Genomic DNA, 18153 nt, shown 5'->3' with positions numbered 1-18153 from the left:
TCAGCAGTGAGAGTGGGGAGACCAAAGATGGAGCTAAAAACTCTGTGAACGCAGTTCTTATGGTCTTCAGGTGAGCAAAATCACAACCTCGACAATGTATGCTCACTGTTATCACTTCTTTCCACTTTGAAAGCCAAGAAAAAACAAGATCTTACAAGCCCCTCCCACCCACACATAAAATAGATGATGAAGCTCTGACAGGCTGCTTATTGGGGAGAAGCTGCTGTGGGCTTTCACTGGTTTGCTATCATGTTTTCTTTAGAAAGGTGTTTCAGAGGTTCAGATAAGAAGACACACCAGTTAATGTGTGTGTTTGTGTGTGTCTGGGTTTTTGTTTTTTAAATACCCCACCACCCTCCACCCCGCCTCCCGTTATCACCCTCACATTTCCCCTGCCAGTCAAACTTCTGAGGTCCACCCTGGTCCTCCTCTTTCCCTCCTCTTTCCCTCCTTCTCTCCCTCTACTCCTCCTTCCTGTTACCATCTACGTTTGGAGACGTCTCCAGAGCCTTTTATTCCTCTCCTCGCCGTTTCTCTCTCCACTCTGTCACACCATCCCGCAGTCCCTCCCATTGCCCCTTCTTTACAGCTGCCCACCCCCCGACACCCCCTCCCCTTCGGCATTACTCCATGTGTAAAATGAATTTCACCCGGAGAAATCTATTGCTTACAAGACGCACCTCAGCGGGCTAAAGATGCCCGATGGCCCGCACAGTTGCGCTTTTTTTCCTTATTCTTATTCTGTATTTGGTCTGTTTGACATGTTGAGGGTGTGTGATAGTGTGTTTAGGAAATGAGAGGGGTGTGCGCAGAGTTGTGAATACAGTGAAGTCTGAAGCAAACAGCTGGACCAGCAGTCAGCCTGTACCTTCGAGGAGCCGCAGGTGAGTGACTGTATTCACCCCAAGAGCGCAGACCGCTGGAGGGGAGAGAGTTTTTAGGAATCCTGCAATTTCCTGAAGACTCGACTAGCACGACTTATCTGTCCGGAACTTTCTTGGAATTTAACAGCAGCAACAAAAATACATTTATGAGAACACCAGTCTCCATGTTTCACTATCTTAAAGCATGAATCAAGTTAGCAGCTCTCACACAGACTGCAGAGCGCGTGTTTGTTCTGCTCAGGATGTTTTGCATGATTTCCTGAGCAGTATGGACTGGTTCTCAGTAAATTCGTGGACCATGCATGGATCAGACTGATGCTCAAGCACGTTCTGCTCCATGTCAGCGCATTTCTGCGAGCAAAAAGAAAAAACAAGCTGAGAAAAGTAAATCAGAGGTCAGTGCACTTAAGTCAGGATGGTTTGATAAAAGCTTTGATTTAATACATTTGACGAAAGTTTTTTTATATTATTTAAAAGACTTTTTTATTGTGACAGTTCATTTTGTAAAACTCTTTCCCAGAGGAACATGTTTGGTTGATTGGTTGTTAATTATTGCTATTAAATGTTTTTTTTTTTTTAAACTGACACTTTATTAGGTACACCTTTCTATTCAGCAGTTTTCTGCCAGCAGTTTTGGACCCATATTAATGTGATAGCAACAAACAGCTGCTGCACATCCATGATGTTACTTGATGGTGTGTTATCCCCATCAGCTGATGGGTACATTAACTCTTTATCCTTGAAAGCCTACTAAGAGTGACGCTTGAATCTCTTTTCTGACCCGGGCAGTTTCTGTTATAGACTGCGCTTGCATCAGAAATTATTGAGGGTGGTCTCTGCTGATGCACCTAAACTTGGAAAAACACATTAACTATTCTAATGTTCATCAAACAACATCTTTGTTTATATTTACTAAGGTATCAAAACTCATCATTAAGGGTACAGATGAGGTCCTGTTTATGTGGGAGAGAGTTGTGCATTCAGAGATGCTATTACTCGTGCCTTGATTGTAAAGCGTGGTCGTTGAGTTATTGTCGTCTTCAGCTCGAAACATTCTAGCTATTCTCCTCTGATCTCTGACATCAGTGAGGCATTTTCTCCCTGAGAGCTGCCGCTGTCTTTTTCTCGAACCATTCTACATAAATCCTAGAGATCATTGTTTGGGGAAATCCAAGCAAAATATCAGTTTTTGAAATACTCAAACCACACTGTCTGGCACCAACGACCATGTCAATGTTACATCAGTCAGGTTTCTCCCCTGGTCTGAAGCTCAGACAATGTCTACATGCTTAAATGTGAGTTGTTGCCATGTGATTGGCTGATGAGATATTTACATTAATGGCCATTTGAACAGATGTCTCTAATAATGTGTCCAGGGGGAGTATATCAAGGTTGCTTGTTTTTTTCAACCAACAGTCCCTATTTTGATCATTACTAATCAAACTTATCTGAAGCTTTTCTGCTCTGGCGAAAAACAGGCATACTGAGATAACTCTGAGTTAGAAATCACACATAAACTGCATGTTTGATTGTGTTTTTAAGGTGTTACACTAAAAAAGCATTCGGTCAGTCTGGTGAAGCAGTTGTCATGATGCCTTCGCTGTCTGGACTTGGATGGACTTTATTCCTTCTCTCTTTCCTCTTGGAGCACCCAGAAGGTAAGTCCAACGACACCCAGCAGGAGACACAGCAAGAGATGTATTTATCTTCTAGACCAGCAACAATGAGGATTGTGTCGTGAAGACATAGCGAATTGTAAATGTGGTATTTCCTGTGCCCAAGTCAAAGGTCTTTACTTGAAGTGTCAGAATGAAAGTGAAAGTTGCTACATAGTTTTTTTCTTGGACAAGTTCCCACCCACCCCCAGGCGGGGATTTGAGCAAATGTAGAAACATCAGAGTATTGTATCACCCACACATTAGAGGGAGAGAAAGGAGGAGAAGAAACACAATGTTTCACAATGAAACTCAGCGAGGCCTGCATGGGGAAGCACTCATGTCTCATGTTATTTGTTATTTTACACAGTGATCACGCTGCTGCAGCAGATATGAATGTACTTCCTGTGCATATATATTTCAGGTTTAACACATTTTGTAGTGATGCATGCACTGTTCCTCTCCAGCTCAGAGTGGAGAGCTGCACTGCTCAGTGGCTGGTCCAGTGGGTGCTCGACACCCTGTTCAGGGTCTGCTGGAAAGGTTCGAGGCAGGCCCCGGCTGTGCTGCTAGAGAACGCGGAAACAAGGAGACTCATGTCATTGCATTAAGAAGAGTGACCAACAGCCCAGAAAACAAGGTAGCCGGCTAACGATTACTTAGCAAAAACCAAGGACCCCGGCTTCAGGAGCAGGGGGGCTTTTATTTGAGTCCGGGTTTTAGCTTTAAAGTTTTGACTCAAATAGGCCGTAAGAAAGCTGGAAAATGTGATTCCAGTCACTTGCTGATCAATCAGTCTCATTGATTGTAAACTAAGAGCAGAAACACGCATGAACAACAAGGTTTCTTTGCCAAATGCTTTCCTTTAAAATGTGATGATAATGTTTAGCTTTAAACATCTCAACTATCTCAAATAAGCTTTTTAAATCCATTTAATTCCCTTTATATCACAAAGACATTACCTACAGAATTTCACTGTAGCACCACTGAGCTGATTCTGTTATAAAAAGGCAGATTTTATGGGAAAACATCAAAATAAATAAATAATAGTAAGTCTCAGCATGATCTTGTGGACATTTCTTTATAATAAAAGTCACAACAGTCTTGAGTGAATTTCTTTAAATATGGTGCAAACTCTCACTGATGATTGATGATGATAGTTTTATTTATATTGTGTGAAATTACATCTACAGTCGGCTCTTTGTATGGGAAGCTAATGACCCTACAAAAATACAGAGAAAACCAACAATCAGATGACCCCCTTTTGAGGAAATACTTAATAACAGTGGGAAGGAAAAACTCCCTTTTAACAGGAAGAAACCTCTGTGACTTGTTGGGGGAAGGAAGAGGGTCAAAGTTCCATGAAACCTCCTGTAAGTCTAGAATGACTAATTATGATAAAAATGTAACTGAAATGTCAAACACGATGGTGAACAGACGATTATTTGTGCAAAAGATTACAGGCTTAGTACACTGTGACACTGGAGATGTATACTCCCTCCCCCTTTTATTAGGTACATCTTGCTACAACTGTGTTGGAACCACCATTGCCTTTATAACTACCTTTCTTCCTTGAGGCATAGCTGTAGCTGTAACAGGGGGTTGCAGAGATGTTGATCCATATTGAGACGATAGCGTCACACAGTTGCATCACTGATTCCACCACATCCCAAGGGTGATCTTTTGGATCGAGATCTGTGACTGCAGAGTCCACGAGAGTGTAGTCAACTGACTGCCATGTTAAAAAAAACACAGCGTGAGATGATCTGAGAGGAAAGAAATAAATATACTGTAAGTAGTTGTAAGACGTGTGACTTCTGGGTAATTTAGTGGATAAACAAGCTACACTTACGCTGTAAAGTGAGGAAACCTCGACTCTTACAATAGAATTATTTCTTCTCTCTTGTGAAAATTTGAATTTCTACCCCTTTATTCTAATGTATCTGCTGGGAAGCCTTTGTAGGTACATATAATTACACTGTTAGTTGTGGGTCATATTATAAAGTGCTACCAAACATTTTAAGTAGCGTTAGCTTCCCAACCAAAAATGCTGAAATGTATTTAATTGCTCTAGCTGCTTACACAGGCACACAAATACAAGACTAACAAATAAGTTTTATTTCATTCTATTTGTTACATTTTTATTTGTACAAGTGCTGTAAATGTGTTTGGTGTATTTTAAGTTAAGTTTGCTACATGTAGTTAGCTTTGGAGCTACCCTAACTGTCTGAAGTACATTTATCCTTTAAAGTGCTGAACGTACAGCGGACTGCCTTTTCCTCTCCTCCCTATAGGTGACAGTGCTGATGAAGCCTCTGTCTCTGTCTCCTTCTCCTATGAGGGTTGTCCACCTAGTGCTCATCTCCAAAGTCCCAGTTACCTGGTGGTTGGAGGCCGAGAGACTGCCCTTCAACCTCCAGGTCCTGGTGCAGGTCAGTCATTGTGCAGAAGAGCAGTTTTGATTGAGTGCACTCTGCAGTTTCATTCATTATAAATTTGCCTTCAACTGCTAGGTGTCCTCAAACGCCAGCGTACAGTCCAGCGCCCTGCGTTTGCACGTCCAGACGGTGCATTCATTGCCTTTTCGTCCCCGTGCGCTGCATCGCTGGGTTCTGAAGCATCATGGCAACCTGTCCTCTCTGACACACTCATCACATGGCAATCGAGTCTACCTTCAACTGGGAGAGGGTGAGCCACCAAATCCACATTCCTGTGCTCAAAAATCGAATTTAGTGGTGATTTTGTATTTAAGCTTTGCAGTTTTTATACACAAAAATATCCACAAATGAAAAATAGTTTACGGTAAAATAAACAAATGATGAATCCAAACATCTGCAAGCATCTGATGGCTTATGAGTCAGATGAGTCATTTCCCCTCTTGCTTCTACCAGACTTTTGCATTAGGTCAGCTTCCATTTCTAAACTTTCTCTTACTTTGTCTCCATATTACAGATCCAAACCTGCCTGCTGTGTGTCAGCTGCAGTCCATGTTCATCTCTCGCAACTACATGACCTCTGACTTGCAGCCACAGGAAGTGCACGGTTGTGCCCACTTGAATGTAGGTGGAGCTAGCCCTGAGGTCCACGTAATCAAGCTCCATTCATCAGGCTCAGGCCTCTGTGGGTGAGAACAAGCAACCACTTGATGTCCTGGCAAAAGCAGAAATTAGAATCTATTTACAGCCACAAAGCCTGTATATAAATGATGGTAGCCAATGTTTTCTGTTTCACTGTTTGCCATTAAAAAAAAAAAAAAAAAAGTCGAATTTCCCAGAGGAACCCACCCGAGGGATTAATAAAGTTCTACCTTATCTTATCTTATCTTATCTTATCTTATCTTATTTTTTATTTTAGCATTTTGGGTTTTTCCATCTTGCTTTTTCTAGGCAGAAATGATGATATTTGTCAGTAGGGGTGGATATCGTCACTGATTTCTACAACTAATTCAATTCTCATTCACAAGGTCCCAATTTGATTCAATTTTGACTCAGACATATTATAATATTATAATTCTGTATTATTCTGTAATATTATGATTATAATTCATATTATAATTCTGATCATTTATCAGTACATATCCACATTTTTATATCTATGTATAAAAAGAAAGCTGATACTTGTGAGACTTCATCAGAGATGTAAGCATCGTGTAAAAGTAACGGAGGATAAAATACAGAAAAACATGATGCAGATTTTCCTGGCCTGGCTTTTTATGGCAGATAACCGCCTTAAAAATATTCTGCAGAAAATTAAAAGATGAAGAAAACCGTGAATCAAGATATGAAAATTACCTGATGTAGGCTGAGCAAAGTTACAGAGGTTTTATTAGAGACACAGCTAAGCGTTTTGCAATTTGGCATATTTTGTAAAAGTTTAAGTTTCTTTGGTATGAACATCAGAAATTAGGCTTTCTTGTCGGAGGTTATTTTTAAGATAAAAGAAAAAGCAATGTGCAACAGCGCTGAACAAAACAGTAGACTGGTGCATAATAAGGAAGCGAATAATGCAGAAAACCGAGATTTGAGATGGGAAACGGTTCTTGAAGTACACTGAGGGAGAGAAAGCTGTGCAGGAAGTGGGATTTTATCGTAGTGGAAGCAAAACAGCAAAAGTAAGAGGGAATTAGTGACGATGTTTATCAAACGTGAAGCGTAGTTTTGATCTTTTGCTGCTGGTTCAGCGACAAAACCTGCAGCATCAGAATCTGTGAGATGTCGGCTTTCAGCACCGTCCGTGTACGTGACGTCGGTTGAACGATCCGTGCTTTGTGTTTACGTCTTTTTGCAGAATCCGTTTCTGCTCTCGTTTTAGCTGTTTGGTGGTCGCTGAAATTGTTTTGTGGGCTTTAAGCTGAGATTCTGGTGTTTCTGGAAAAATACATTCATATTTAAAAATCGATTCAGGATTTCATGAAGCGATATTGCTTTACTCACGCTAAAATCTATTTGAATCGGGGAAATCAATTTCTAAACCCACCTCTATTTGTCAGGTATCTTTATCAAGCCTGGTTATGAGGCTGCATTACACTGCTACACATACCTGCACATTGGTTAACAAAGAAGAAAAACACTTCAGAGTGTACAGTATATTAGTACAATGAACCACAAAGTAAGCCTTAATATTATTATCAGATAATTCACCAACAGCACAAACACAAATTCCGAGATGATTAAACATGCAACTAATTTGCTGGTAATACCTGAAATGAGTAAAGAAAATCAACAGCCTATTTATGCAAGATAATTCATAATTTTATTGGGGGGCTTATATTGGTTGGGTCTGATTATTGGGGGGGGGGGGGGGGGGGTCATAACCCCCCTAAAACGCCCCTAATAATATAAAGCTTAAGGCTTAATTCAGTATAAAAAGCTCAGTTTAAAATACATTCACCCATCATAGAGTAGTTATGAAGGGTACTGAAACTAGTTTAAAGTTGGATAATTTGACATAGAACAACTCTAGAGTCGCCCCCTGTGGTGATTCAAGGAGCTGCAGGGTTTTTTTTTTTTTTCTGTACTACTTCAATTATTTGGCCCCAGATGATGCCGTTTGGGTTAAACGTTGTTTTCTCTGTCCACTCTTCTTCAGCTCCATGCAGGTAGAGGTGACTGTATCGCTTGTGCCTCCAGTGGCCGACTCAAGAGCGCACAAGATTGTGTTGATTCTCAGCAGCTCTGTGCCCGTCAACTGGGCCATTACTGCTCATGGCGTCCAGGGTCGCATCTCTGTTCATGTAAGGGCATCAGCTGCCATTTACATCACCATCGTGGTGGAATTTGTTTTGTTTTTTTAACACACAGCTAACAGGAATCTAAGGCTACAAATCATTCTCATTGTGACCAAATCCAAAAAGAACTGGTCCTAGCGTTACTGGCCATAGTCTAAAATACTTTATTGTATTGCTCTGTGCCACAGTGTCCTTGACTCTACTTGATCTTTACTTGTATTATGCTTCATCTTGCTGTCTACACAGTCCTCCAACAGCGTGTCTCCACCCTACCCACCTGAGCCTGGCCTAACAGTGGCCAGCACACTCGACCCTGACCTGTCTAGCATCTCGGACCTTCTCCTTTGGGCCCGTGAGAGTGGCTTCACCACGGTGACCTCATACACTGAGGCCGACCTGGCCAATCACTTTGTGATCCGGCTGGCTGAGGGAGAAGCAGGTCGGGACTCTTCTGTGTCTGAACCAACACGTTCTCACTTCCAAAGCGTAATATTTTACGCTACGTGACAAATCGTCAACATGTTACGCTTCCGGGCACCCAACACATCCCTTAATGACAAGATCGGAAAAAATGAGGAAACATGAGAACCTTTTGGAATCAATCTACACATGTTCGTTCATTTTGCTTAAATCGCTTTGGCAAACACTATTTAACACCATTAAAGTGCTGGTTAAGGTTAGGGATGGCTGGAACGTGTAGTACCGCGGGACCGTAATTCTACTGGATTTCACCCATAACCGTAGCATAAGAACGCAGAAGGTCAACTTTCGCGTTCCTCAGGAACGCCGCAGGACGTGACAAATCGTCAGGATGTTACACCTCAGGAGTGAGAATGGGCTGTATAAACTGAACATTTGAATTTCGTTTTTTCACTCAAAAGAAAGTATATATCATTTGTTTGGTCTTTTTTCGTTTAAATTATTCCATAGTATTTACTCATAGTATTTATTCCATATAGTATTTACAGCTGAATGAAGGATTTTGATGTTTGAGTGAATGGTTGTATCTCTTGATCTCCTCTCTGTATCACAGGTAAGTTTGCAGTGACGAATCCACTGGTTGCAAGGCCTCCTGAGGCAGAGGAGCGCAGGTTGAGGCAGTGGCTGAATGGTGGGAGCAGAGCAGGAGAAGGCCGGGAGGGTTTCACAGTGAACTGTGAGGGCGGACGCCTCAGCGTGACGGTGGACAGAAGCATTCTGCAGGTCTTAACTTTTTTAAAATCTAAATTAGAAGCAGCGACAAACCTAAAGCAGCTGTTCACACTGTGATATTCTGTAGTGCCTCACATCAGTGCTCTCTTTCAGAACTTGTCTGTCCCGGTGGCTGCCGTGACTCTGCGTGACCTGACTTGCCAGGCTGAGTCCAATGGGAGCCATTTCCTTTTAGTGTTCCCAGTCATTTCCTGTGGGACAGAAGGCCTGCTCCTGGGAGAGCCTAGAGGGGTGCAGTACAAAAACATGGTGAGATAAGACATTTCAACAACAACAAAACATTGAAACTTTGGAGAATTTTCTGTCTTTGTTTGTTACTTGAACCCTAACTTTCCTCTCTATATCTTCTGTCACACGAGGGAAAGAATGATACAGATCTTGTCTTCGAAAAAAATCTGCATCGCTGTGGATGTAATTCAAAACAAGCTGTCAGAAAATAAAGAAATAAAGAAATCTGAAGGGAGGAAACAGGACAAACAGGAAAACGTTCAGAACACAGTTAGGAAAGCGTCTGCGTTCAAAACAAAAACAAATGTCCTTTACTCATGGTACAGGAAAAAAAGGCATGTGGTGCATAACAGCCACTTGAATTTGTGTTAAGTGGAAGTTGTCCTGGTAAGACTTGCGACCCAGGTCATTGTGACCAGAACACTGCTGAGGTCAAGCCTAAAATGGGTGTTTGCGCAGAGGCAAATTAAGTGAGAGCAAATGTCCCCTCAGAGGTGGGAGGCTGGATGGAAACATGATTGAAAAACAGACAAACAACACAGGCTTAAGGCCACTGTGCTGAAGCAGTGAACTCAAATTATGTCCAAATGCTGAACCCACAAGCTGAACCACATTTATTACTGTAGAGGTAATGATGACGCTGGAGCTGGTGAGGCTGACTTGGCTGGAGATAGTCAGGCAGACTGCGGGTTAATGCAGGTGAAGAGGCAATCTGGGCCAATTTGAATTCGGGCAGGAAGGCTGAAAAGCTGATGAAGCAGGTGAGCGAGCTTCAGCTCATCCGTCCTCGTGTCTCTTCGTTAGCATACCATACTTTAAAAACAACACATGGCCCTGCTGTACAGCAGAAATATAAAAAATACAATAAGAATAATAAATACAAAAAATAAATAACAATAAAATAACTTGTCAGTTACCCACTAAGTCAAAGGCCAGCTAATAAAAATTAATTAAAAATGAGTAAAAACAAATTAAAAACCAGTAAAAGGATCTTAAAATAGATCCTAAATTCAATTGGAAGCCAGTTTAAGGAGGCCAGAAGCAAATTAATGTGCTCAAATGTTCTTTTACCAGTTAAAAACCATGCCACAGCATTCTGCACCAGTTGCAGGAGTGACAGAGGGCCCTGGCCAACCTCTATTAAAAGGTAGTTGCAGTAATCCAAGCGTGAGGTTATAAAAGCATAGATGACAGTTTCCAAGTCAGGCCTGGAAATTCAATTTTTTGTTTTCGGAAGATCGCACCGAGTGGCAGGAAAACATGAAAACATTAGTGGCCCAAGAATAGATCCCTACGCTACACCCCATGGCAGAGGGGCCACAGAGGATGAAGCCGAACTCAACTTAACGCAAAAGCTCCTGTTAGAGAGATATGATTTTATCCACAAAAGTGCCGGAAATTTCTACACAATGCTGTAGTCGAGAGATCAGCAGGTCATGTTGCACTGTGTCAAATCAGCAGTCATATCCAACAAAACAAGAAAGACATGTTTAACCTTTATGAGAGCTGTCTCTGTGCTGTGAAACGGCTTAAAGCCGAACTGAAGAGCTTCTGGAATTTGAAAATCATTTAGATAGTCTATCAGCTGAGTGTGAACAATCTTCTCCAGGATTCCTCTTCCTTGCATTTGTTCTAACAACCTTGCTAGACAGAAAAGATGAGAACGTTTAGAACATAGACTGCAAATATTAGAGGGATGTACCTTAAACCTGTATTAATTTTAATGGACAGCAGGGGGCAGTTCTTCTGGTTTTCAGAAAAGTTTGGTTGTGTAGAAGTCTGTGGGAGAACATCCCTCAGCTTCCTCCATCTACTTTACGTTCTTGATCATGACACATATAACCTTCTTGCTACGTTGATGAAAGTCACAGAAAAATAAATGGGCCTTAAAGAAGACTAAAGGTTGTAAACATGAAAATCTTGATGTCAGGTTTTCTCAAATGGGTTGGCCCAAGATCACTGAAGCAGGGGTGTAGCTGAAGAGAGGGGTCTGGGGTACCTGCACCCCCAACATTTTCAATGTACTCTTTAGCGCAACTATGTTTGAAAATTCAGTAGATCTGTCCTTAGTTATAGTCACTTTAATCTGCAAATTATTCAACAACTTTTTTTACAACTCTCTCTGAAAGACGTCTAATCAAGGAATAAAGCCAAAGACGCTGGAACAAACTTCTAAAGTTAGATTTTTGTCATGTAGTTGCAGCAAGTTTGGGAACATTCGAGACTTGGTAAAGTCAAAGTAGGTAATGAGAGTAGCAGGTTTCTATACTGACCAATCATTAGTGCCTCATCAGAGTAAAAATTTAGAACAGAAACAGAAAATAGCAGAGGGCATGAAACTAAGCTTACACACCACAGGATGAATGTAATTTATACATTATGATGGTATTGATACTATTTGTATATTTTATCATTTTTGTGTGGAAAACACCACCTGAAAGACTCATTTTCATAGTGGAAAGATATGCCCCAGGAGAAGGAGACTGAGAGTGACTCTGAGTTTGATTTCTCTGTTTGTCCTTTTTGACCAGCTGTTACTATGGAGGGACAAACCTCAGACCATCCTTTCACTCAATGAGACTGAGAAGTCCAAAGGTCCACTTGGCATACGTGTGAGACGTCTGTGTGTCTGTTTACATTCATCTTATATTTTACAGTTTTCATGCAAGATTTTTCATACATAACCTTGCGCTGTTTTCTTTCAGTTCAGCTGTTTTTCTGCTGTCCCTGGCCCTCCGAGCAGCGCTGCTGCTAATGAGAATGTAAACACTGTGCAGACAGAACTGGTCCCCTGGGTGCCAGAGGGCTTGTGGCCCACCCCAGACCTAAGCCACTTCCCAACACCCAGACACAGATCTGGGCCTGTTCTTCTTTTGGAGCTTTTTGTCACAGACAGCTACGAGCAGAGGCGGATTGGTCCGTGTGTCATCACCGCTGACCAGCGTGTCTATGTCCAGGTCTTTTTCATGTGTTTTCTCTGCTTCAATTTGATATTGTGGTGTAAACTGTCGCACTAACTTCTTCACAGCTTACTTTTTTAAATACATCTAATGAACATGAAAGCTACTTAATTATAACTATGATATATTCTGCATCATTTTTTTCTGCTGCAGATTTCAGCTAAAGCACCCCTCGCAGATGTCGTGGAAGTGAAGTCATGTGTAGTCTCTTCTTTCTCAGACCCCAAAAAATCGCCTTTCTGGACTGTGATAAGTAACGGCTGTTCCTCTGACCCCTCACTGACCTTCAGTGCGAAGTCAAAACATGAGCAAGAGGAGACTGAAGATAACGTTGAAGCAGTAGAGGAAACGGAAGAGACAGAGGGCCTGGGAAATGGCAGAATTGATCAAACAGGTGAAAAAGCAGAAAGTGGAGGAGGGAGAGACAAGAGGACCATGAGTGTGAGAGAGGAGATACAGCCCTTAAGATTCAGCTTCATTCTACGACCAGTTTATAACGACTCAATGCAGTTCCTCCACTGCAGCCTGCGCCTCTGTGTCTCTGACACAACTAGAGGGGAACCCATGAAGGAAACTATAAAGAATGACTGTCAGGGCAGGCCACGCATGCCTCTGCTTCTATCTAGATCACCCGGGCATCAGGTAAAAAAACCCAGAAGAAATAGCAAATAAATCATCTTGTCAAAAGCACTAAGATGGAGCAGGGAAACTGTAGCTTGGTCATTTGTAAAAAGTGCCTGTTAGGCTCCTTGTGGAGCGTTTGATGAGAAGATTGATAACCATTATGTGTTTGAAAGCTCACTGAGAAACCTAAAGCCAGGAGCCAGTTAGCATACCTAGTCTTAGATTTTAAAAAATGTAGGTAAAGTGAACCGTGTTAGCCTTCACACCAAGCTGTGTAAGAAAGTAGGTCAGCTTTATTTAAAACAATAAAAAGCCAAATATTTGCTAAAAACACGTTTGAATGTGCAACCTTATATAATAGTTCTGTAGTAGAGTCATGGTAAACACCAGGACATCGTTTTGTATATCAGGGGAATTAATCTGGTCCTCCTCAGGTCCTATAGTTAGATAAACTGCAAAAGTCGCAGGATCTACATCTCGGACTCTGCAGGACTCAGTTAGCATGTTAAATATTACAGTTCACGGCAGTACAGTTAGAAAAAGACTGAATAGGTGTGACCTGTTTGGAATACAAACATGGCAGAATTACTTGGATTTGAAAATTTGTATCTGAACAAATTTTCTGGAAAATTGTCCTCTGGAAGGACAGGAGCAAAGTGGAGATGTTTGGCTATAATGCACAACACCGTGTTTGGTGAATACCAAATGCCTCATGATTTGGGTTTGTTTTCCAGCATTCTGTAATTACTGAGTCAACCATGAACTCCTCTGTATCCCAAATTGTTCTACAGTAGGCCATCTGTTCAACAGCTAAAGCTTCACCCAGACTGGGTCATGGAACAAGACAATGATTGCAAGCACAGCTGCAAATCTACTACAGAGTGGCTGAAAAAGTAAAAAAAATCAAGGTTTTGCAACTGCCCGCTCAAAATCCAGACCTCACCCTGGCTGAAATGCTGTGATGGGGCCTTAAGAGAGCTGTGCATAAATCAATGCCTGCAAACCTCAATTAACTGAAGTAACTTTGTAAGAATACAAAAAACATATTATTATTATACCAGACTGCCTTGAGGCAACTGTTTTGATATGACACTATATAAAAATAATTGAATTGACTTCAAAAGGTGATTCCAGAAGCTAATGAATTATGGGATATACTCACACAGCTTCAACATTTAATTTTCTAATTTTTGTTGAATAAATAATGACACAGGTTCATGTCTTGTTTTGTACTTCTGAGGTTATATTTACCTAATTTCATACCTGCCAAGGACCAGAGTATGTTTAATATACCCTGATATATAAAACCTTAGAACTGAAACGGTTTAGTTTCTTTTTAAAATTACTTTATTATGATTTATGCTTTTTAACACTTACGTTTTCCTCTGATATCATGGCACTGGAAGGTGAAGCCAGTATAACTAAAGCATAAACCTTTTCCTGTATTCCCACTTCAGTGTGAGATCAGAAACCTCTCCAGACCCATGGTGGTCACCCACCCGATTAGTTCACTGTCACCTAAAATGAGGAACCCTACTGGCCAAAGAATCAAGAGACTCAGCGTCACTCCGCTGGCCAGACCAGAGCCAGAGCACAGCAGTGAGTATCATTTACTGTATTTTGGTGATGTTACTGTCTTTGTCTTTAAAATATATCACCCTCTGACTCTAGACCGGGTGGTGGAGACTGGACCAGTGATGGGACTTGTCTTTGCAGCCTTTGTAATGGGTGTCGGTCTGATGGGGGGGTTGTGGTTCATCTATAATTATACAGGTAACAAAGGCAGCTTGTGCGTTCTCTGTATGTTGTCATCTTATCAAGTTTCATTTAAATACAGGTTTATACACCAACTGCTCCCAGACTATTCTATAAAAGTCTATGAAAGAAACAGCAGCACAGGAAATCATATCTTTAGTTATTTTCACTTATTTATATCAGATATCAGCAGTAACAGAATTATCATTGTATTTCCTGATGATCAGAATCTAAAACATATTTATTGTGCGTGCATTGTTCATTTGTGTACCTCACATATTTCTAGGGATGGGTAGCATATCAATCTGTGGATGTATTCACGCTGCTAGAAACTTCCAAATTATCATAACTTAAATTTCATCGTGTGCTTTGAACAGAGAGCAGTTTTAGCAGTAAACCCAAATTCATTTCAAAGATGGAAAACAGGATACACCTTATTATCTGCATATTTTCTGTATTATTCCACAGCGGAGCGGCCAGCATCTTATAGAGATCATCTAACAGACCAGACTCATGGAGAACAAAACATCTGGAACCCGCCTTCAGTGTCTGATCAGTCCTCGAGCTCAGTGTGAGGTAAGAGCTGATGGTGAAGGTAACTCAAAGGGGAATTAAATGTGTTACACTGTGTCAAGCACACATTTTATTACTGTTACATTTTGTGAACATATTCTGATTTCACTATCAGTGCGACTTTCTAGTTTGAGGGGGAATTATAAAACTTGGTCATCACTATGAGGTTCACAGGGTGCCTTTTGGGGGAACATGTCATGTGGAGGAGTATACTCTGAACAGGTTGCCAGGGAGGGTTAACACAGAGAGACACTGATCCATATTTACAGCCAATCTAGAATCAACAGTTAACCTACATTGCTGTGCTGAGGATTTGGGTCAGCCTTAATTTCTTTTATTGTGCAGCAATTTAATGAAACGCTTGCATGCATGGAGATGCTGTATTTAAGGAAAATTCCATAATTCCATCAATTTTGACAATATCCTCCACACATCTGGCTTAAATGCACCTCCAGCCACGACAGAGCCTCCGCCGTGTTTTACAGATGGCTGTGGCTGCGTTCGACTTGTCCAGTTTCCTCAATTTTTTTGAGGACACACTGCAAACCATACTGAGAAATCCCAAGTATTTGTCTGATACCTTTTTGGGAATGAGCTTGTTAGTGCAAAAATACAATTTCATGGATATACTTCACCACTTTAATAAGACCACTTGTTATTTTAGGGTGATGACTGAACCACCATTAAAGTGAAAGCGACAGTGGCATTTGGTAGCTTATAAACTCTAACTATGTTTCACTTAAAGAAGTGTGGATCTACCGCCGTGCCGTTGAACTGTACGTCTTACTCCAGCTGGGCTGCAAAGACCTAATGTCAAAGCTGTGCATTTAAAATAAACTGTTGTGGTTAGAAGCGCCGTCGTTTCCAGAAAATATATCAGCATTATGTCGAGCACCTGCAGATTTCAACTTTGATATGCCCGATAGGTCTGAACAGTGTTATTCTTTTATCTCTTTCTCAGGATTTCCTCCTGCAAATCTGAGAACGGAGAACTGGGACAGAGGTTTCAACAACTTCTGTGTGTGCAGCTGCCTTGTCTCTCTCTTTGTGTGTGTGTGTGCGTGCATGTGTGGGCATTTCTCCTCACGAGTACGGCTCGTTGCCGTGCATCCGAAATGTAAGAGACTGATACTGTATATGCTAACGTGAATACAGCGCCGCTTATTCATCGCAGCGAAGAGTCAAGAGTTTTGACTCAAAGTGAAAAGGAGCTTCTTTGTCTTGTGTGGTGTTGTCAACCATTCGATGCAGAGTCATTTCAAAAGCAGCAGCGAATCATCACATGTGGAGGCACATATATGAATCTGACAGAACCTAAACATGGTCGAGCGAGTCACTCTGAAACCACGTTATTTTTTTTGCCCGTACAGAGCGAACGCGAGGTCAAAGATGAGGTCACAGTGTGCCTGTCTGAACAGTCAGCTTTTTACACTTGTTTTCACTATTTATGTTGTGAATCAGCTGGATGTTAAAACTGCGTTTATCTGTGTGCGAAATCTTTTGTGTATGTGGGAAACATAAAACGTATTAAAGCTAAAATCTGCCTCAATCTTTCTCTCTCGTGTCTCAAAAAAATGTAACCATCTCAACAGCATAACCATAACGTCAAAGTCATAGACAAAACATGCTTAGTAAAGCTTAAGGGAAACATGCCGTGGCTGATTGTTATCTTTGGGTTTGAAGTAACAAAAGTAACACCTTTCACACAATTGTGCTGATTTATTTTGAAAGGTGCAGTAACCTTAATTTTGTCTTTGAAAACTGAGAAGTGCTGCTGGGCTGTTTCGCAGCTCAACCGGAGACGGAGCCATTGATGTTTACATCCTGCAGTCATCAAAGAGATGTAGACAGCATCTGGGTGTGAAATGTATCTCTGTGCCTTGCTCAGGGGTTCAGACTGTGGCAGTTACCGTGCAAAAAAGACCAGACTTGTTTCTCCATTTTGGATGTTTCAGTTCAAGAAATGATCGATTTGTTGTGTTCTGTGTTTTGGACCTTTTGAATCTTGTTAAATGTATTTTGTGATTTTATTAAGTTGGTTTTCTTGTTTAGTTCTTGTGACTAGAAATGGTAGAGTTTGGTCATTTCCCTGCTATATTATTCGAGGTCTTTAGGGTTACTTTAGGGTTATGGGTTTATGTTCCCGCTCCCATGATCTGGTGTCTGTGGTTTGTTGCTTGGTGTCCCCTCCCGTCTGTCATGTCTCTCGCCCTGTCTCTCACAGCCTGACTCTGTGCTCTCCACGTTCTTCTCCCTGTGTTTCATCCTTTGTCTCCCCCAGTCTGTCGTGTGTTTCCATGTTTTTTATCCCCTTGGTGGGCGTGCTACTTCCTGTTTTGGCAGTCCCTCGTCTCATGTTTGTGTTCAGTTTGGTTTCCTCTGTCTTGTTATTCCTAATTTGTCCCTCCTGTGTTCCCACGTGCCGCCGCTTTCCCTAATCACCCTCACTGTGTCAGTTCCTCTTTGTCCCTCGCCGGGACGTCAGTTCACCTCCCTCCATGTTTCAGGTTCCATGTTCTGTGTTCCTAGTGTTTACTTTTGCCCAGTTTAGTTAGTCTGAGTCTCCTTTTGCCTTTTGTTTTGTATTCTTGTTTGGTTTTTCACCCATCCTAAATAAACATCTCACTGTTAAGTCCCATCCGTCCTGTCCTCTCTCCAACACCATCTGCACACGCAGAGGATGACACTATCAAGCAGCAGGGGAAAATGGAACGCAGTAACTTAACAGTATTGCACTTATTGGAAAAAGTCTAATTGGTAACACTTTATAATACAGTCAGTAAATTAAGGGTGGATTTTCCCTTTCATTAAATGGAATCTTGATGTATTTTATTTGAAATTATAATAATTCAGTGTATTAACCTACTGATTCTTAAAGGTAGGCACACTAGAATAAGGGGGTAACAAGTCAGGTTTTTACAGGAAACAAAGCAATAATGATACTGTAACTCATTTAAAGTGGACCAAATTCTTGGAACTTTACAGCGAAGGAGACAGAAATGACATCGAAGTAGTTTTAAGCACTGTGTAATATC

The 18153-nt window shown here is 41.3% G+C and overlaps 1 protein-coding gene across 2 annotated transcripts; it reads left to right on the top strand.

Moving 5' to 3' along the window:
- Positions 1–633: 633 nt before the first annotated feature.
- Positions 634–17750, top strand: engl (endoglin, like). Of its 2 annotated transcripts, XM_080904538.1 has the most exons (17): positions 634–884; positions 2427–2542; positions 3007–3179; positions 4834–4971; positions 5053–5227; positions 5492–5663; positions 7628–7772; positions 8013–8205; positions 8800–8969; positions 9072–9227; positions 11738–11818; positions 11912–12163; positions 12320–12808; positions 14248–14389; positions 14462–14563; positions 15014–15121; positions 16080–17750. In XM_080904538.1, exons 2-16 carry the CDS (start codon positions 2473–2475, stop codon positions 15118–15120), a joined length of 2565 nt encoding a protein of 854 aa, XP_080760664.1. In that variant the 5' UTR covers positions 634–884; positions 2427–2472; the 3' UTR covers position 15121; positions 16080–17750. The 2 variants fall into 2 exon arrangements, with proteins under 2 accessions (XP_080760664.1, XP_080760665.1); XM_080904539.1 differs by lacking the exon at positions 14462–14563.
- The last annotated feature ends 403 nt before the right edge of the window (positions 17751–18153 follow it).

This window comes from Rhamphochromis sp. 'chilingali', assembly GCF_963969265.1.
Source record: "Rhamphochromis sp. 'chilingali' genome assembly, chromosome: 15".
Classification (NCBI taxonomy): domain Eukaryota; kingdom Metazoa; phylum Chordata; class Actinopteri; order Cichliformes; family Cichlidae; genus Rhamphochromis; species Rhamphochromis sp. 'chilingali'.
Note: the sequence above shows the minus strand (reverse complement) of the source record. Positions and strands in the feature narration are given on the sequence as shown.